Source organism: Eublepharis macularius, chromosome 2 (assembly GCF_028583425.1).
Source record: "Eublepharis macularius isolate TG4126 chromosome 2, MPM_Emac_v1.0, whole genome shotgun sequence".
NCBI classification, from domain to species: Eukaryota; Metazoa; Chordata; class Lepidosauria; order Squamata; family Eublepharidae; genus Eublepharis; species Eublepharis macularius.
Genome location: NC_072791.1, coordinates 114,047,957 through 114,069,739, shown reverse-complemented (window position 1 = coordinate 114,069,739; position 21,783 = coordinate 114,047,957). Strand labels below are relative to the sequence as shown.

The 21,783-nt window shown below is 37.8% G+C and overlaps 1 protein-coding gene across 2 annotated transcripts in view; it reads right to left on the bottom strand.

Annotated features, from left to right (window-relative positions):
- Positions 1-7,861: 7,861 nt before the first annotated feature.
- Positions 7,862-21,783, bottom strand: part of QSER1 (glutamine and serine rich 1) — a 38,862-nt gene continuing 24,940 nt past the window's right edge. Inside the window, exons 5-13 of one of the 2 annotated variants that reach the window (XM_054971378.1) lie at positions 19,975-20,243; positions 18,716-18,832; positions 17,685-17,818; positions 16,674-16,873; positions 16,152-16,289; positions 13,836-13,933; positions 13,054-13,206; positions 12,046-12,141; positions 7,862-9,564 (exon numbers count right to left, since the gene is read on the bottom strand). In XM_054971378.1, the coding sequence (XP_054827353.1) occupies positions 9,424-9,564; positions 12,046-12,141; positions 13,054-13,206; positions 13,836-13,933; positions 16,152-16,289; positions 16,674-16,873; positions 17,685-17,818; positions 18,716-18,832; positions 19,975-20,243 (1,346 nt within the window). In that variant the 3' untranslated portion in view covers positions 7,862-9,423. The remainder of the gene's footprint in view (positions 9,565-12,045; positions 12,142-13,053; positions 13,207-13,835; positions 13,934-16,151; positions 16,290-16,673; positions 16,874-17,684; positions 17,819-18,715; positions 18,833-19,974; positions 20,244-21,783) is intronic. The other variant, XM_054971379.1, reaches the window with a different exon arrangement.

Genomic DNA, 21,783 nt, shown 5'->3' with positions numbered 1-21,783 from the left:
CAAGATCACCCAGCAAGCTCACCTGGCAGAGTGAGAATATGAACCTGGTTTACCTAGTCCAACACTCTCACTGCTATATCACACTGCTTAGAGGTTTGAGGGATTTAACAGGCAAACTCCCACCCACGCATCCTGTTCATTTCTTAGCACAGATTATCTTCACCCTGTCCAAGACAGTTTCTGTTCCAAACTCAGACTTGAAGACAGTCTGAGATGGGTATGGAAAATTAACAGTGCATTCTAAGAACATTTTGCTGGGAAGAAGCCCCAGGACTTAGCAGGATTCTGAGCGGACCTGCTTAGGATTGCTCCCTTACACTAGTGACCTTACCTGTGGATAAATAAGTGAGATAATATGGTAGCCCCAACCTTGTGGAACAGCCTGCTTGAGGAAACCAGGAAAGCTCTCACTCTCCTGATTTTCTGCAAACTATGCAAGACTGAATTAATCAGGAGGGTTTTCTACTCAGATTATAGGGCTGTGTCATAAGAAATAGCTCAAGGTGATACCTTAGTAAGGGACAGGAATTATAGACTATGACATTGGGTACTGTCTACTGATGTAGATAAACTCCTACTGCGTAGTTTCATGTAACATAATGTCATGTTAATTACTTATGCATTAATTAACAAAGGTTTCATCTATGTGTTCAGCTTTATGCTAGTTTTCAAATTTGCGGCTACCATACCATATTGTATCTGTTTTCATTGAATGCCCTAACTGTTTTATTTTGTATTGTATGGTATTTTTGTGAAAGTCCTATCTATTGATTATATTATAATCATTTGTAGTATGTAATCCACCTTGAATCTCAGTGAGAAAAGTATACTATAAATAAACAATATCACAACAAATTTTGACATGATGATGATGATGACATATTTTGACACTACCCCAAATGACATTATGAGCTGGAGTTACTAATCAGTGAAGTAATGAAGTCTGGACAATTGATTTTCAGGGAGTTACAGAAATAGTCACACTCCATAATCAAGCATCTGTACAGGTCTCAGGTTCATGCTTATCACATATAGGTATCTGGTGTAGCACAGCAACAAAAACTAGCAACAAATGGCAAAAACTCTGCTTGAAACATTGGAACATACACCAAACTAACACACAGTGAACTGAGTCTTTGAGGACATAGTTATCTTTGTTTTATTTTCATCAAGGCAAAAGAGTGGAAAGAAAGCAGAAGGAACTGGTTTTATCTTATGGCATTGAATACATATGGATTTATATGAACCAATTTAATTTATTTTTCTAAACATGATTGATTTATTGAAGTCATTTGCAGAGTAGTTTTCTGCTAGGCTTATCAGTTTCCTTTCTTCCCAAAACAAATAATAAAGTAATGACCTTTATTTCAGATCATTGCACAGTACGATCTAATCAATGTTCATGATTTCAGATCAAACCACAACCTGCTACCTTCTTTTTAAATACTGATATTACAGTCCTTCCAAACTAATTCTTTTTTTCAATAAGATTTTGGTAGAAAACTATTTTTCTAATAATCAAAGATCATTGTGAAAAAATAATACAGAGCTTTACAAGGCTAATATAAGATTTCCTGCTGTTAACATATATTGTAAATTAGGACTGTTCAAAATCTGACCTAGTATAATATTTCCTAAATGTACTTTGGGAAGATATCAGACTTTTAAGCAAGAACAATAGATGGAAAACAAAGCAACCTCTGAGAGGGAAAGCGAGTCTAGTTCAACACACTTAAAGCTGTATACAATTATTCCATACAGTTGTTTCACTAAAAAGTTAGGTTAACTATGCTTGTGCAGATTATGATAAGAAATAGGAGCAGATCTATACTTTATGATCTGGCCTATTCAAGAAAGAGGCAGATGGACAAATTTGTACTGGTATACTGTGACTCCCAAGAACCTATGCCTCAATGAAGGTTTGCTTCACATTTGAGAATCCAGTTTCATAAATGTTACCCTTTGGGATGTTGCAAGCATACCCGCAAGCCATTGTGGTCAAAAGCCACAATCACTCATGAGCTGAAATTCTGATCTTCACTTGTCTGCTGTCCATCTCAAACAGCTGTCAAACAGCTATGCAGCTGTACAGTAGTTGTGGCAGTAAAGTTGGAGCTCCACACTTGAAAAGAAGACCTGCCTATCAAGCTAAATTGGGCTTAGATTGGGGTTTCCAGGGCAACAGCAGGAGTTCAGACACAAATTTGTCTTGAGAGCTCTTTTGTATTTGTAGATGAGACAATTATAACAAAGAGTATGGATGCTTGGGTGAGATGAGTAAGTGATGTGGGGTGTGTGTGGATCAATGATTCCCATAAGGCTGTGCAAAAATGCATATGCACAAAATAAGGTTGATAAATGAATACCACAGAGTAAGAATTTTTAAAAACTACAGTTTCCCTGTTCATGACTAACAATCAAACCATGAGCTGGTCCACTCACTAGTAAGTGTTCCAGTATCTGTAGTTGCCGGTTTTCCTCCAAAGTAAGTTTTTTCTTCCATAAGCTTATTGCAGGACAAAATTGTGCACGCACCACCCACACTTTATATCAATGGCTAAAGTCCCGTATAGAAAGATTAAACACAAGGCTAGGTTGCATGCTATGTCTGAATTTCTTTCATGCTGAACAAAATTTGCCATATCTCTGGTCTATATAATAAAATATGGTCTTCATTTTACAAAGTTTTAACTTTGGGCTTCAGAATAAAGCTTTACCTCTTTACTGTTGATAAAAGCATTATAATAATCATTTGATTCTACGTCTAGAGTTCTATTGAATTATAATCAAATGGCATTTACCATAACTATTCCAGTTATTTTAATGAGCCTTCTTCTGCATCTTATTTCATCATACGAACAATGGTTGCATTCAGTACAAATGAAGCCACTCTGAAACCAACACAAGGGAATACATTTTAAACGGTTGCTCATGAAAACATGCTTCAGTACTTGTTATCCTACAGATGAGACAAATCTATTTTCAGCAGTTTTATTCACACAAGAAGTACTGTAGAAAAACAATTTTATTGCTTCAAGTAAAAAATGTTACACTTCGCATAGCTTCCATAAGTAGCACACTCATTCAGGTGCTGGGAAAAATACAGGAATGAAAGGCAGCCTGTGAAATGTGGCTATTGCTATGAAACCATATACCAAGGATCAGACTATTGGTCTATGAAGTCAGAAGTGTCTGCTCTGATTGAGGCTCTCCAGGGACTCCAGTAGAGCTTTCACATAATCCATTTAACTGGAGACATCAGGGATTGAATCTGAAACTTTTCCCATGCAAAGCAAATATGATACCGCTGAGACATGGGCCCCTCCTTATTAATGATGACAGTAATGTTGATAGGTCACAGTGAGAAAGGCAGATTATAAATAATAAATAAAATTAAGAAAGCAGTGCTTAGAGTATCGGACTAGGATCTGGGAGAATCCCCCACTCTGCCATGTAAGCTTGCAGGGTGACCTTGGGCGAGTCACACACTCTAATACTAACCTACTAAGAGGCTTGTTGTTGGTTATTAAGATGGAGGGGAGGAGTGGAGAATTAGGTAAGACACTTTGGGTCCCCATTGGGGGAAAAGGTGGGGTATAAATGAAGTAAATAATTTTTTTTAAAACTTGCATGTGAGAAGTAGATGAGATTTTCCATCTCTGAACCTGTGTCTCATAACCATTCCAAAACAAGACAAAATAATGTGGTAATTAAAAAAAAACTAACTAAAAAGTAGATACTCACGGATCAGTTATTTGCAGCTTGATACCCTATACCATTGTAGAAATGTCTACCTTGCCATGAAAAAACTAGTTTTAAAAAACCGACTTTATATTCTGCTCATAAGTTTTCTTTAATTACAAGTAAATTCCTAGGATTTCAAAGGGGCTTGAGACTTACTCCTACATAAGTATACATAAAGCTGCAGTCAGGCTGAAATCCTCAGAATGCTCATTAGTGACGAACAATTTGCAATTACCTGATTTGATATGCTTATCTGTCTACATTGTAAAGCTTGTCAGAATTAGAAATTAAATGCCATTTGCTCCACAAGTTTTTCTCCTGTAGTTAAAATTAGATACTGCATGTGTGCAGTCCTGCAGTTTTTGTAGACACATGCACAAAAATTCTTTTAATGTTAAACCCTTCTTCTGCTTCCAGACAGTTTTGCTATGGGTTGATGTACAGACTGTTCTAGATGTGACTCTTACAGGCACTTAAGCCCATAGCTTGAAATGCTAACAGTGCAACCCTGTGCAGTTACTCCAGTCCAAACCTACAGATTCCAATGAGCTTAGATTTGACTAACTTTGCATAGGTGCACTTAGTGAGCCAGGCCTTTAGATCCAGTACTAACTCAGGATGTGGTGTACTGCATTTTATTGTTTGCTTATTTAAATTGTATTTTATATGCTGCTTTGGATCTTTGTTGGAGATCAAAGTACGAGAAAAGTACTGAAAAGTTTTTTGTGTGAAGTTTAATAATGTATGCAATGGCATACAACAGAAAAATCCTTATGAGCCATATTGGTAATATGAAATACTTAACATTATTTTGTTTTTCCTCAATGGAAACTAGAATAGTCAAGAGAGTTAGAAATGGGCTCAGCTTGCCACATCTGACTACAATGTGTGACAAATATACACATTCCTTCCTTGTGATCCATTCCTCACTCAATTAGATCTTGAACTAGCTTGTGTCCAGAACATGCTGAAACATTTGTAAGACATCAAAGTCAGGAGTCATCTATACAAAATGAATCAGTGGGAAAAGGCAGAAGTTAGGTAGGATCAGAGAGCCATATACTACTAACACATGGAGTTTGGAGCTGAGCCAATAGATCCACAGCGAAGCAACATTATGAAACAGGCAATAAAAGTAAACTTTGCTGAATATTATAATAGACCAACAGGAATTATTACATTCTTTAGTATATGCTGTTCTTTGATTCAATATAGAAAAGTCAAACATAAGCCACTGTATTGGCTACAGCTAATTTTAAAAAGAAATGCAAAGATGAAGCTTCCCTGACATCCTTGTCTGCAGGGTTTATTTTTTTAAACATAGCAGCTGATTCACTCAACAGTCTTCAGTTCATTGAGCTGCAGCTGTTTATTGTGAGAAGGGAGCTGGCAGCGCTGTGTATCTCTGTCTTCAGTCTGAACCCAAATGTTTTTATTAAAAGGTAGAGTTAATGCTCAGCCTTACTACTCTGCTCAATCACTAATGCTTATTTCTACTGTGAACATAGTAGGTCTAAGAGCACAAACAAATGTACACAAAACAGTTTTGTGCTGGATCTTTGAACTTGATATCAAGCATGAACAGCTGATTATGTGCTTTTTTTCTTCCCAGCACACCCTCCTCCTCCTATACCTGAGTGCCAAAGGAAACTTCCAGTGTAGAATGCACAACTATAGTGACACACACACTGCCCCCCTAAGTCCTTGTGTTAGTGTATGGATTGTGACCAACAATACACATTTTAATGATTTCAAAGATATTCTAAGAGGTCCAGCATGTCTGTTAAAAAAGGTAAGACCTCAAATGCCACACTACAATAATACAATGGAGGGTTGTACACATTGAGTACAGTGTTCAGTCACCCAGTTTCTTGGAAAACTTCTATGTTAATAAACAACTGACCAATCTTTTACAAAAGTGTTTCACTTTAATGCATTTAGTAACATCAAATCAACATTACAAAAATCGTGACTTTATTGTAACTCTATACACATTATGGACCAACTCAAAATGGACTAAAAAGCAAAAGGAATCTTATTAGTCCTAGCCTAAAGTTTTGCAATAGATAGAAGAGATAAGTATTACCATGCATTTGTGAATGATGTGTGAATATTAACTTAAATAGTAAGATATACAGAAGGATGTGCATTGTGTAGTATACAAAGGTTGTTAGTGTATAAAGCCAAACATCGAGAGCAACAAAATCTGAACTATATACTGATTTTTCAATTTCCTAAAGTTTTGGCTTGTTCATTTTTAAATTATTTTAAATAGTAGTAAAAATTTAAATATTTAAAATATATTTCTTCTATGAAGACTGTTTATTGGAAGACCAGTTGAGTTTCCTTTTTAACATATATTACTCAAAGCAGTAGAGGAAAATGATGCAACAACCAGGCAAAGAAAGCTGTACAATCAAGTTGTGTCACTGATGATACATGAAGCTTGAAAGAAAAAGATGAGCGTCCATGACTTTAGAAATCATTTTTTAACAGAACTTGAACACATTTCTTGGAATGTCAGTCTAAACATGTAAATAAAATGGAAGCAAGTCCAGTAATTTCAGATCTTACACGTGCCAGAAATCCTATGCAATTCTAATAACATGAGGATGCTGACTATTATTCAAAGGCTCCCTAGCACATTCTCAACTTTTTGGAATGAAGAAAATAGAAAACACTGATCTTTATTTACTGCCCAATTTATTTGGTATTCTTGTTTTTCTATCAATCAGTAATCAACTTGGCTGTTACTCTTATCTCCTTGATAACCCTGTTTTTGACTATAATCTTACACCTTTTCCTATAACTTTAGTAGGAGAAACTTAAAATCTTTTTTTTTGTTTATACACATGCCACTTCATTTCCCGGAAGCTACTGCATTTTGAATTTTGCCAAGCAAAGTACAAGTGCTGTCTATTGAGAACACTGACTTTCCTGGAGTTCGCCAGCAGTTTCTCAAGGATTACTCAACAAAGAAATCAATCGTGGTGAACAATTGTTCATGAAACAGAGCTTTCCTCCCACTTTAGATCTTCCCATGTAATGAATGCATAGCCACAAAGGAATGTTGGTATGCTTTAGGATGCAATCACACTTAACATGGGGGAGTGATAAGGTGCGAACTGTATGGACTGATCAAGGACCTCCTTGGCAAACAACATGGAAGGCTACTGAAGACAGGAAGTTTAAAACATAGTGGCTTAGCAAAGGACAGAAGAGCCCTTTGCATTCTTCTGTAGGCCTGAGACACTACATGCATCCTTCTATTAATAGAATAACCTTAGAATAACTTGCAATCCAGTTGTTCTTTTACTTCCCACATATATGTTACGAGTTACTAGTAGAATAGAGGTTTGCTTGAGATGAGACACCTCTAAAAGTTAGTTTTAAAAACAAAAAAAACATTTTAAAAATTGAGAAAAACTGTTTTGTTGGATTATCCTTTCCTTAATGATCTCTGGTGAGCAAATTCTACCTTCCTCTATAATTAAAGAGCCAGCCACACATCAAGCCTTCATTTGTTCAATTGAAGTATATTTTTATATATGTGCTTGCCTAGCAGTGTATAGTTAAACTGATTGTAGAACTCTTCTGCATTAACAGTTGTGATCCCTTAAGTGACCGGTTCATCTGCAACTTTTGAATTCTAAGGTAGAAATAAGAATGACAACTCTACATCTCTTCCACACCCTCTCTTTCTTGTGAACACATATATGCTGAGGTTTCAGACATGATTCAGCAGTACTGGCTTCTTCCTTGCAGGTAGATTTGTATCTCACAGTAAAATGTGAAAAGAGCTAAGATAATTTTAGATAGAGGATCAAAATTCAGCCTTAGCACTGTAAACTTATTGACAATTAATTTTCCTATAGAACCACTTGGAACACAACATACCTACAGTCACAGTAATACAACCTGGATTTCCAAGGCAAGTGCAATATAAAGACTCTTCAAGAAACATGACTGTTTTCCAAATACCAAAAAAGTAATTAACCAAGTTTTCAATTCTTGTATCTCCCCCTGGCCCCCCCCAAACTAAAGGTACTGTATCCTCATAAGACAATTGGAAGTACAGACATTACTCAACATAATAAAAAAGATATCAACATCAAAATGTCCTTCAATATTTTGAAATCCTAGTTTAATTGCTCATGATCACAGCCCTTCATTATACTTTACAAAACTAAGGTGCAATGAATATATTTACAACTAAGGAAAATACACCGTGCTACATATAAGAATATCCTGGTTGGCTAGTGAACAAGGAATTCTGCTTTCTTGGCTGAAATTAAGGCACTAAGTGGCAGTGAAAGGACAAATCAATTATTTTATATATTATTTGATAAAGATATGTTCAGTCTTTTCACAAATCCAAGCAGAGGACTTAGTGGCTGAGGTAAGGCATTCTGTTGGCAAATGAAGAAAATTTCCTACTGATTTAAGATAAACATATCTGTAGTCTAAGTGGGACCTACCAGCCCTATTGATTAAAAAATAACCCAGAGGAGAAGACAGCTACAAAATACGTCTGAGGATTTGGAAGGCACCAAGAAGCAAACAGTTCTGCCATTACCAGTTCTCAAAAAAAAAGCCTGCTGTGTTTTAACACTGCATCAATCTTTGTTTTCCAGGAGACAAATGTAGTAGCTTTTCAATTAAACTCTCATTCATCTTTTCACTTAAACTCTCATTCACCTTAAACTCTCATCCGTCCAATTTTACTAAGAAATTTATTCGCACGTATCAGAAAATAAATGCAGTGTCTAAACACAACTATACTTACAGAGCAAACTTATAAAGTCTAGTACATCTTATTCCTGGTTAACACTGAAACAAACCTGTATAAACAAAATGTTTATCTCAAGATACATAGTTTACAATATGAAATTAAAATATAAAATGAACAGGATTTACTGAAAACAATAGAAAGTATTACAAAGATACACAAAACAATTGTAAGTCACAATATTTTCTCTGTGAAAAATACAACGATTAGATAAAATGTACAATTAATTTCTTTCCAAAGGGAAAAAAAACACAGTATAAAGGAAAATATGTTTTTCTTCAAAAACTGGGAAAATAGGTAATTGTTTTCATTACAATATCATTTGACACAAAATACCAGTCCTAGGATTGCACCAACATGTCCAGTCCTCTGAACATAACAGCAGTAAAAGGAGTCCATAAAGCAAGAATTTTTCTGATGGTGATTTTTATATACAGAATTTTCTGTCACACTAGCTCTGTTTACAAAATGTACAAGATCTACTTAAGTCAGATAAATGTAAATATTACGTTTACCAACCCAGACTCTTTTTAATATTCAGAGTCAGAAAAAGCCATGATATTTGTTACTTTCATCATAGCCAAAAATATAAATATATATATATAGTACATGCTTTGATCATTTTGTCAAAAATAAACCTAAGTTATTCCAATACAAGAGTTTACAAAATACAAAAGTCATTCTTCAGGTTAAAAATGAAGTGAGGTTTGTTTGTAGTTCCATTTGCATGGCAGCATAATTTTTCCTTATAAGCCATGGAACCAACACCACCACAAATTTCTGTGACCTAGAACATAGTCTGCCATGATTAGGCTAACAAGAACTTCTTTGAGCCTTCAGTTTATTGTGATGAATGTTGTAGAAAAGAATGAGATTTGGAATAAAGTATGTTATGAACATTTCTGCTGTACATGATTCAAAAGTTCACCAAACTTCTCAAAGAGATCTTCTACCCATTTCATATTTTTCATGCAGTACTGTACAATCTCCTCCTGGCCTAGATCTGCATTCTTTTTTTGAACAGAAGAAATCTATTGAGAAAAGACAAAAGCAGGACATTAGTATGACAGGAAAAAAATCCTCAACTGAAAGTGCAGCATGGTAGAAGGTAGCTTTTCTGTTTGCCACTTTTTCAAATGTAGAGTTTGCTCATGCTTAAGTTAAATAAGTCTTTTAAAAACATCATTTAATAACTCTGATTCTCAAAACTGTGGGGTAAGCATCTCTTGTATGGCATGGAGTCACCTTGAGAGAAAGAAAATGATCTTGAGAGGTCAGTTGTGTTCCTCTCTACCACCAACCAAGACTCAATGGATAGACTCAGTTCCCTGGCAGCAGACCCTTACTGATCCATACTGGAATTGTGAAACTAACCAAGCTCAGAGACTGAGGAAATAAAGTCTCCAGCCATACTGGGTGCTAATCAAGAGGTCAGTCCTGCAAGGTGGGCCTTTTGCAGACTGAGTTCCACAGAAGCAATTAACTGGTAGTTGAGCCAAATAGGCTAAGGTACTGGATTCAGATTGAAGCCCCTACTCAAGGATAAAGATTAATGTTTATTAAGAATTGTACAAAAGATTACATTCATAGAAAATAATAATAATAATATTCGATTTACTGCCCTTCAGGACAACAATGCCCACTCACAGCGGTTTACAAAGTATGTTATTATCCCCACAACAAAACACCCTGTGAGGTGGGTGGGGCTAAGAGAGCTCCTAGAAGCTGTGACTAACCCAAGGTCACCCAGCTGGCTTCAAGTACAAGAGTGCGGAATCAAACCCGGTTCTCCAGGTTAGAGTCCTGCACTCTTAACCACTACACCAAACTGTGCAAAACAGGAAAGAAAAACAATAAAGGCTATGTAGGTAAAACCTAAATTATTTAGTAAGCTTCTCTGCCTAATAAACTAAATGTTACCTTTTAGAGTCAAGCCACAAAGTCCAAACAGAAAAGAACACCAAGGGCTAACTTTCCAGTCTAGTGCCAGAACGAGTGCTAGGCCAAGAGCAAGAACTTAAGAAATTCCATTTTGTCTCAGTCTGCAACATAGAGCAATTCTAAGACATGTGAACATGGCTCTCTGCAACTGAGATGTTTTCCCCTATCAGAGCAATTAGTAACCAGTGTTACCAGGGACCCCCTTCCCAGATGTGTGCTATCTGCTCTGACTGCATCTTGGCTAGATTCATTTTGGCAGCCATTTCAGGAGCTACCAATACCATACTTTGGAGAAGGTAAGGCCAAAGCTCTCCTCAAGCTATGTGAACAAGTGGCTATAACTTTGGGCGGGATACTGATTCACTGATGGCACATCTGCATGCCTGCTCATTGTCAAAGGGGCTTGCCCCCACCTAGAGCTATCAATGGATCTCATCTGCAAGGACAAGTCTTCCCGAGCGTAAAATCTGATTACTATCAAGCACTCATCTGGTCTTGTTTACTTGTACTGACCCTATTTGAAAGTCTCTTATCAACCTGCTACAGGCATAGGTGAAGTCTCCATTCTGCCAGCTCTTTTTGTCCACTCTGCCTAGAAGCAATCACCTTTTTGTTTCCTTTCTGGGAAGCCTCCTTCTACTCATTCAAATTCAGGAAATGCACTCACCCAAATGCACTCAATTGTAACACTCCTGGATGTTACAATTATTTCTTTGATACTCTTTTGTGCGGGCTACTGTAACTACTGCTGTTCAGTTAGCCAAAGGCAGGCAGCCCAATCCTCTCTGCTGGCTCAGAGGCTGCCCACTCCACTCTTCTCCTCTGAAACTAACCATCCTTTTCTTGGGATCTTCAGAAGCTCTGCCTGAGGTCCTCCTCTCTCAACCTCTGGCCCATCAAGCTTGGCAGACTGAGGATAGGTAAACTCCTTCTCTGTTCACTCCTTTCCTCTGAAAAATCTCCTTTCTCCCTTCTTTAAATCTCTGCCCCTGCCCTCTCTTGTGGCCATTCTCAGGTGCAGAATTCCCTCTCAGCCAGAGACCTGCGTTTCCTCTTACTTTCTCTCCTTTCATGTAACTCTCCATATGCTTGTCCCTCTGACCATAACAATTGCACTGTTTTTATGCTTGAGTACCTTGTAAAATTCCTGTACCCCTATATTTCCCTCAATAAATTCTAAACCTTGCTTTAGAGAAGATTTGGTTGTTTCATGGTTACCGGTAGCCTATTAGAGGCACTTTGAGCTTGCCTGCCAACTATTCAGGTAAAAGATCCCTAAATCACATGTTCTGCTCCTCCTAATTGGCAAATATGTCAGTTTTCCAAGCTAGCCAGGCTGTGAAAGTAGGAAGAAGTTTCCCCTGACACTGAACTTAATTCTCCCAAATTGGTTTCTGTTCTAGGTGAGTCCCAGACCCAAGTTACAGAGTCCACATGTGTCTAAGGAAACATGTGAAAGGGAGCACACATGTGGTTAACACTAGAAATGAATTGTACCCAGTAAGTGCATGAGGGCTGCACTGATCTGACTGTTGCATTGATTGGACTGCATAAACTAAAGGAACACTCACCTCTATTTTGCACCTCAGAAACATATGGTATTTGTAGTGATGGAGTGAGTGATACAAAGAACACAATGGTATTTTTTCTGGCTCTACAGAGAACTCCTGCAGAGACAAATATCTGTTAGGCATGAAGGTGTGAATATTTATCTCAATAATTCCTAAATAAAGTATAGCTATGAATATTCCCTCCAACATCACATTAGAAAATACACAGAATGAAGTGTATTAACGTCAGACAGTATAGCTTCTCCACTTTGTTTCCAGTAAAATGTAATTTCAATGGTTTTCTAGTTCTTACTGTTGTTCAAGAGATAATGGGAGATGAGTTGCCTTTTCAAGCATTACTAACTTTGCTGCACTATTGACACCTGTCTCTTGCAGATTCAGTATCAGCATTATTACTGTGCAAGTCAAGTCAGTGAGGATGGTCCTTGCCATATCAGGTTGCAAAAGAGCAAAATAAAGCATAAATTCTCTTCCCCTCCCCATGTGTGTGTGTGGGGGGGGGGCGGGCATCAAGCAAAATTCAACCATGAGACTAGTTCTGGCAAAATACAAAATGTAATAGTGCAGTATAAGAGAGGAAAATATTTTTCAGATAAAGTTAATTGAAGCCCTTAAAACTTAGAGGCAACTGTAGAGATTCAGAACAGAGATCATGAGGACCACAGTTGCTCACAACATTAACTAAACCTATTTCAATATTTACACTGTCAAAGGTGAAAATTATAACAGCAGAAGACAAAGTCCATAACCCTCTGCCCCCTTAAGATACCAGTGTGAAGGCAGTCAAAGAACAAGGATAAGAACACAATCATAATGACCCATGAAAGTCTTAGAGGACCTTTACAGAACACCCTGGCCAAATGTGTGTGTGTGGATACACACTAACTGATTCTTTGCAGCATTAGGTAGGTTAGTATGAAAGAGCATGAAGTTTTAACCATCAATCAAGAAACAATTCTGCATTATATTAGTGTACTTTGAGAAACATGGCAACAGAAATATACCTACCTGTACTAATTTAGTGGTTGCTTTAGAAATCTTCAGTGTTTTCTTGTTATAAGCTTTCCCATTCATCTTGATTCTTGAAACTGCACTCACCCCACTTTTTGTTTTAGAATCACGATTGATTACTGTTAGTTCAGGAAAACTTTCCAAAGCAGCCTTGAAACACAGCATAAAAGCAGCAAATTAACAGACTGTAAAGGATTTTACTGTAGAAAATGTGTCAGATGAATGTGCTAGAAGTGAATTCAGATCCTTTTATAAAGCAAATTGTAAAAAGCAAACAATGAATGGACTAGACTGCTTTTCATCGTGTAAAAAAACTTTAGAGGCAGTCCAGTCCAGAGGTGCTACCAGTTTAAAGTAAAGGTGCAGATTAACATTATATTAATTGAAGTGCATAGCAATGCTGCATTTAATTTGCTAATGCAGGTTCAGAGGCAGTAAAATAGTTCCAGGTAGGTATCCATATTGGTCTGCAGTAGAACTGTAGGATTTGAGTCCAGTAGCATCTTAGAGACCAACAAGTTTTTCAGGATATAAGGTTTCAAGGGTCAAAATTCCTGTCTTTAGATACCTGTTATCTGAAGAAGGAAGCTTTGATCTTGAAAGCTTAATACCCTGAAAAACTTATTAGTCTTTAAGGCGCTACTGGACTCAAATCAGACAGTAAAATAAAACAAATCCAGCAGCAGTTGTCTCTCTCATGGTTTTTTTTTCCTTACATAAATTAAACACTTTCTGTTAAGGTTTCCAGTGACATATAGTGTATAAATGACAATATGTACCTTGAAAGAACGTTCTAAGTGTAATTTGGAGAGCAGCCTTTTTCTATTTTCATTCAACATAGCATCAATTTTTCTCATGTGAGGCAAAAGCAGCTCATCTGGAAAAAAATGCAATATATGATACTTCAAAAGAAAATGGAAAGCAAGCAGAGTACACTGCTGATACCCAAAATATGGCAATGGGCACAAAAAAGATAGTAAGTGATGACATCTTTTGTTTTCATGCTTGTAGAAAGGGCTTCATTAATGTGCTAAAGAGAGGAAATTTTGAAATGAGATTTTGTACCATGCCACCAGGCTGACTATACTCCACAGTACTGCATATGGGTAGCATTGTTAGAAGAGGTGTATGATGAACATTTTTCTTTAGTTGTACAGATGGAACAGACCCAAAGATAATTTAACTGTAAAAATAAAGGTAGTCCCTGTGCAAGCACTGAGTCACTACTGACCCAAGGGGGCACATTGCATCACAATGTTTCTTGGCAGACTTTTTGTTATGGGGTGATTTGCCATTGCCTTCTCCAGTCATCTACACTTTCCCCCCAGGAAACTTGGGTACTCATTTTACCGACCTTGGAAGGATGTAAGGCCGAGTCAGCCCTGAGCAGGCCACTTGAACCTGGCTTCCGCCAGGATCGAACAGGTCATGAGCAGAGCTTGAGCTGCAATACTGCAGCTTACCACTCTCTGCCACTGTATGCTCTGAAAAACATCTCTGTACATCTTTGCCACAATTAGGACATAATCAACTACATTATGACCATAGTTCATGCACAGAAGAGACTCAAGTGAAGTGCCTCATAGCACCATTAATAAAAGACAAGATAAAATCTAAGCAAAAACAGTAAGATGGAACAAAGCATACAACAGTGTACAGAAAAAAGTCTTATGCGGCACTCACATAGCAGGGAGTAGAGCAAGTACTGGTGGAATGGGCTGCAATTCCTAGTCCTGGATGCTGTTGGTTCACTGTCAGTACCTATGACCAGGATTCCAGCTGCCAGGAGCACTTGCTTCCTGCCTCCATGCTGCCGATCAGCTGTGTAGCAGGTAGGGATCTATAGTACTGGAATACAGGGCCTTTTACACTTTATGTCCCTGCCTGCCACAACAGCTGATCAGCAATAGAGGGGTCTGCTTTTTCAGGTCATGGGCAGTGATGCCCATGAACAGGAACCCAATAGGTCCTGCTCCCTGGTCCTCTTCTGCCTGCTCTCAGGCTGTGGAGGAACAGGCAATGGGCCCTTTCTTGGTTAACTGGCATGTCTGATTGACCAGCAACCCTGCCCCCCACCTTCCTCATGAGCCTTGGAGATTAGCAGCCCTGCAGGTGGGTGAGCAGGAACCAGGAAGTGGGTGGCCCTGTACATGAGGAGCAGAGGACAGGATTCCTGCTCCCACAAGTCTCACAGGTCCCCAATTGTTTTTAGCTAAGTGTCAGCATATATAAGAATTTTTAATTTTTCCCATTAAGTTTATTTCAATCCTAAACAAATATTGAGCCCAAACTGATAACCTCTTTAAAAATGCAGATTCAATTGTACACCTAACTGAACAATTGGTTTACCTGAAACAACATTTATTTTACGTATTCTGCATTATGCACTATTCCTCCAATTGTTTTTTGCAATTATATAATATATTGCGGACAGTGATAATAAAAATCAGCTATCAGAAGCCCAGCAATGGCCAGAGCCATCAATTTGGCTAACTGGAGAGACGGGATTGAGGCATGGGTCCAAAGATGCAGGGATATAGAAGTTGAGGGAGAAATGTTTGCCCTGTGGGCAATGCCAGTTAACCAAGCATTCTGACCTATTTATTTATTTTACTGTACTTATTTATTCTAAAGGAGAATCAAAATATATTATAATCAGCAACCAGGATCCAAAGGGCTATGCTTTTTAAGGTCCAAGGTGCTACAATAAGTCTCCAGAAGGCAGGGTAATCTTTCAAAGTGACTTCCCAACAGGGGTGGACTGGCCATTTAATTTACAAGGAATGTTCATGGTGAATCATTGTTCCAGAGGGCTGCTGGCATCCAAGAGTAAACATTGCCAATCTTTACAAGTTCCGCTTAGCACTGCAGGAGCCACTCAGCCTGTCTTGCCCCAGGGTCATTTTGACTTCCCAGGCCATGCCTGCTTCCAAGAGGCTCAGAGTACTACTGACACAAGACTGGCAACCTCCAAGCATGTTTAGAAACAATGTGCACACGTGTCTACTTGGATCTTGCCAGTGTGTAGTTTTTTACCACAAGCATAATATATAACCATCAATAAATTAACATAAGCAAAAGGGTGAACAAACTACCATTACTCTTCTCCAATGCTTGCATTGTATCTGGGTCCAAAGCAATGCTAACAAGCAGTTCCATATAACTCCTAAATGTTTCCTTCATAGCTCTGGTGTTCAAAAAGCGAGCAACAAAAGGAGTTGGAGGTGCAGCATCTGAAATATCAGAAATATAAATATTTTATTCATTGTGGCTCTGGTGACCTCTAGTGCCCATTGGAAGGAATGTCCCTGGTGAGGAGTGAAGTGTTCTATTCATAACACTTGAAAAAACTTACATTTCAGTAACAAACAACAAACGACAAACTGCCAGAAACTCAGACTCAGACACTGGATTGACTCTAAGCTAAAAAGTGTATTTGGATTTTAGGCACAGCTTTCACAATTATATGTAAGCATACTCTTAAAAATGGGTTTTACTTTTTAAAAGTAAAAGTGTATACAGTCTTAGCTCCGAACTCCTAGCCTGGCATCTGAAAACAACACTGTTACTATGTATACTGGAATGTAATTAGTCACTTTTGACAGAGTAACACTCACCATCATCACTGTGGCGTTGAGGAGATGTGGGGAATTCTTCTTTCCATGTTTTCCGTTTCTTTGGTGGTGGTTCAGCCTTTATCTTTGGCTGCTTAGCTTTGGGTTTCACTGAAGAAACTTTTGCTGTTACTGTAATTGTTTTTGATGCTGGAGTATCAGGAACTTTGCTGATGCTAGCACTTGGCGTATAATGAATAGTCCTGTTCGTTTAAAAAAAGGTACTGAAACCAACTGTGACTGATCTCTATGAATTTGTTTAGATGATCCATTTTAACCCTTATTATTCTTTAACTCCATACCTATTTTTACAAACACCCTGATTTCATTTTCACCAGAGACAGACACAATAGCTTATCTAATTTAGTTTTCAATGCGTTCTTCACATTCAGACATGTATACGAAGAGATCCTCCAATCAAACAACAAGATGGTTAATGGCCAACTGATGCTGGTGGCAAAGTTTTATTTGTTAACAGCACAAAAGAAACTTCCTACCTAACAGCAATAAGCAATGTGTTTGTTTTGTAGTTTATTACCTGGAGAAGAAGTTAATAATCAGTAACCTCTGCTGAAAGATGTCAGATAGAATTAAGTTAAATCCCAGGAGGAAAAGGAGAGACTATGTTTTCAGGGTATTCTACAGCAAACTATGTGATGTGATTACTAACAAGTCTTATGCATATGCAGATCACTTTCAACAGGAGTACAAGTTATAAAACAATTGCCTTAAAATTCAACCAGTGTTAAAATATGAAGTACTCAATACTGTTTTCCCCTCTAGTAGATGGAAGGGTATGGTTTGCACTGACTCCCCACCACCACTGTAGATCCCACATTGTGCCCAGCACAGTCCCTGGAATGGATCTTAAACCCTACAGGCGGTGTTTCAGAACACAGTGGGAAGTGTCTGTTCTGTAAGTGAAGTCCTGGATACAGCACAATGTGCCTACACATCAAATAATGTCAATGTTCAGCATCTAGTTACGGAAAAAAATGCACCAAAATTAAATACCTTGGAGACTGCAAAGGTTTATTTCTTGGTCTCTTGGAACATACTCTGACATATTCTTTCTTGTTTGTATTTTCTAAGATCTTCACATACACCCGCTTATACTTTGATTTTGCATCCCCAAAATATCCAAGATACTACAAGCAAAAAGAAAGAAAGAAAGAAAGGAAGGAAGGAAGGAAGGAAGGAAGGAAGGAAGGAAGGAAGAATTAGAAGCATGCCTTTTAAAGTGAAAGTTTTGGTATAATTAACTATGCCAGTTTACCTATACTTGTTCAAGCTAATGCACAGAAGAAAGCAATGTGCTATTACACACGTTGTTGTCCAATTACAACTTCTCATCCTAGAGGAGTAGGTATTAATTTATAGTTGGGTGCACAGAAGTTTCCATTCTCCTATCACACCAAACAAGGTTAAAGAATGAAAGTCCTCCCCTTCTCACAGTCTGAAGTGAGTTTTCGATTGCGGCTTGAAAGGCTAGCAGTAAGCCAAGACTGCAATAAATTATAATTAGTATAAACCAAGAAGCTGAAAAGGGAAGGGGAAGCAGCAGCACACATTGCACATTCTCAATGGCTGAACTATGGCTACTGAAAGGTCCTTCCATTACCTGACTAAAGGTTTCATCCACCAGCCAATGCTACTTTTGACTGAAAGGATATATAAATCAGAAAATGAGAAAGAATGCATAGGAAAATAGGCACATTTCAGACCTTTAACTAAAATAGTTAGAAGCGCCATAAAAGATTATGCCACATTAATGTACATTCTATAAAATGCCACAAGCTGCATTATTATATTTTTAGATTATTTCTAACCATCTACATTTTCTGTGGTATGAAACTAACACAGAATCTTTGTAGTTGAACACATGAAGCTGCCTTATCAGACCCTTGGTCCATCAGGTATCAGATCCTAGGGTCTCAGGTAGGGGTCTTTCACATCAACTACTACCTAGTAAATCCTTTTACTAGGGATTTAACCTGCAACCTTCTGGTTGTCACGCACATGCTGTACCATTAAGCCACACTTACACTGTTAGTAGCTGCAAATTCTCTCTGTCCACCACGTACTTCTGGAACAAACTTTTGCAACAAAGCTTTTTGGACTTTCCAGATGGCTGGAGGCTCTTTTCCCATTTTTAAAGCAACCTATAAAACCAAAATTGTGAAAAATAAAAGCATCAATTTGTGTTAACTTTCCCCTTATGCAGCTTTAGTAATTAGCTCCACCTGTCACCACTCTGAATACTTAGATTTTTAATCATGATTTATCACGTCCACAGCTCTTTATAACACACAGGTTTATAACTGTAACTGCCAATTAATGTAGGCTAAGCAGCAACTTAGCAGCTCAGTCAAGGTAAACCTGCAAGTTCCTAAATGAGTCAGGAGTTAAGATGTGGGATTCCCTGTGTGTGCAAAATCAGTACCTCTCCCCTGCCAATAACTTGAAACATTAGTTTGAGAATCTCATTTCATCATCAGACTGAGCTTCAAGCAAATAGTGACAAGTTGTTGACACTTGTCACAGAGAATTACTTTCTTTTTGAAACTTTTCGTTTCTAAATAAAAGCATTACATACATATAGAATACACAAACGTCTCTGAAGAGATCTAGTACTCTCTGGCTCAATACAGATGTGTCCTACAATTGTCTACCAAAATTTTGAGCTGTTTGTCTGCTTTCATTTTCTGTCCTCTCAGCAGTCATCTTTAGAAATTCCACAAATTCATGATTCCTTCTGTTTCCACTGAATCATAGCCTCTGGAGATGGGATGATGTCTGTGGTGGCACACCACAATTATAGACATCCTGCAAAATCACAGATGAAGCTTTCTGAAGTTTTAGCAGGATATCTAAATGACCCACTGTCAGTTTATCATCACACTGGTAAGTCTTAAAATGTTTATGTACGTGCACGAGCGGTCAAATAGCAGCTGACTTATGGCAATCCCATAGGGTTTTTGAAGCATTAAATGTTCAGAGGTGGTTTTCCATTGCCTGGCTCTGTATAGCAACCCTGGCCTTCCTTGGTGGTTTTTTGGATGGTCTCCCATCCAAATACTGACCAGGGCTGACACAGCTTAGTTTCCAATATCTAACATGACTGGGCTACCTGGACCCTAACAAATGAGCCACTTGAATAGAATTGCATTTATTATACAGTACTTGACTTTTTTTAAAAAACAGCTTTACTTTACCTCTAACACACCAAGCAAATATGAGAAAGTTACAAGATTTAAAGAATATACTGTATCATTAAATTACTCAAAGTAAACTTCTAGGTTACCTTTAGTGCATCTATATCTTCAATTTTCACTACAAACTCGTCACGTTCTCTGTACATGCCCTCGCCTCCACTGTCCCCATTCTCTTCCTCCATACATTCTTCTATTGCAGCAGTTGCCTGTGGCTTTGCTATGGTGTCAGCACCATCCTCTTCAGGTTGTGCAAAACAGGTTTTCACCTGAGCATCTGCTATTTGAGAAGAAGCTATTTGAGAAGATTCCATTTTTATAACAGTGTTGGTGGTTGTACTGGACATAGTTTTTTCCATTTCTAAAGAACAAAACAAGTATCACATTTAATAAGATTTAATTTGGCAGACCAAGTTCCACTTTGCTCTAGGACTAACCTGAACAAGTGCATGCATGCATGGTATGTGTGTGTGTGAGAGAGTGAGAAAGAGAGAGAGGCTTCATAACTGAATGTGATAATATACATGAGTAGGGAGCAGCATAAAGCAAAACCGTCATTTGATTATATTTAGAATTGTCACCTGTTCAGAGTTTTCAAGCTTAAAATAGGCTAAAAATCCAAAGGAAACAGATTGATATACTTTTTAATTTTCATTTTTTCTTCCAAGATAGATTTGCTTTTCATTAAAAATAGCGCAGCTTAGAGAAATAATTAAGCTCTCTACAAAGCAAAAATCCAGGCATCTACAGATCTGATGATAGTGCCTATGAATTTGAAATGTATCCTGCCCTGAACAACATACAGAAGAAGTTAGAATCGTACTATTATAGTATTTATTTACAACTTTTTATGTCACCTCTCCAGAAACCTGCCTGAAGTGGCTTTCAAAATAAAAATAATAAAAGATTAAAAGATATTACTTAAAATCCAGCATTAAAAAGCCCCAACCCAGCATAAAAACAGACCACAGACATCTTAAAACAGTTTACAGGTTACAGTAGTATAAAAAAAACAACAACCCCAACCCCTAAATTAAAAACCTGGGTAAACAGAAACATTTTCATCTGGCACCTAAAAGAAAGTAATGCAGGTGCCAGGAAAGCCTCAAGAGGAAGGACATTTCATAAGCAAGGTGTAGGGTTGCCAGCTCCAGGCTGAGAAATTCCTGGAGATGTTTGGGGTGAAACCTGGAGAGGGTGCAGTTTAGGGAAGGAAGGGACCTCTGTGGGGTATAATGTCATAGAGTCTACCCACCAAAGCAGCCATTTTCTCCAGGGGAACTTATGTCTGTCAGCTGGAGATCAATTGTAATTCTGGGAGATCTCTAGCTACCACCTGGAGGCTGGCAACCCTATGCCACTGCTGAAAAAATCCTGTCTCTGGTTGCTGCCTGCTTCACCTCTGAAGCTGGGAATGTGAGCAGGGCTTGTTAGCTGGACAACTGCTGTGTAAGTTCAGGGGCAGGGGAGTTTTTATGATAGATTGTGAATATGAGATTCCTCTGTTAAAGAAAAATACAAGGTTAACTTGTCCATTTCAATAGGCTACTACAAGCTTAGCTCAGCTCAGTTGATAGGGAAATCCATTTAAAAATTAATTTTTAAAAAACTGGAAATCTATGCAAGCTTAGCAGCAGTTACAAAAAAGCCTTCAGCAGAAAATAATATCGTATCAAATTAGAACATTATGTTTGAAAATGGAAGTGGGTGAATGTGAGAGCTCATCCAACACCTCTCAACAAACAAAATTTACTTCAAAATACTTTTTTACCTAGATAATACCAGTGCCTAAAAGTGAGTGAGCAAAATATTTGCTTACAACATTTTGATCAAACAAAAATGATGAATGTGTATCATATTTAAAGATATGAGAGTCATGCATCCAATTATGAATGTTATAA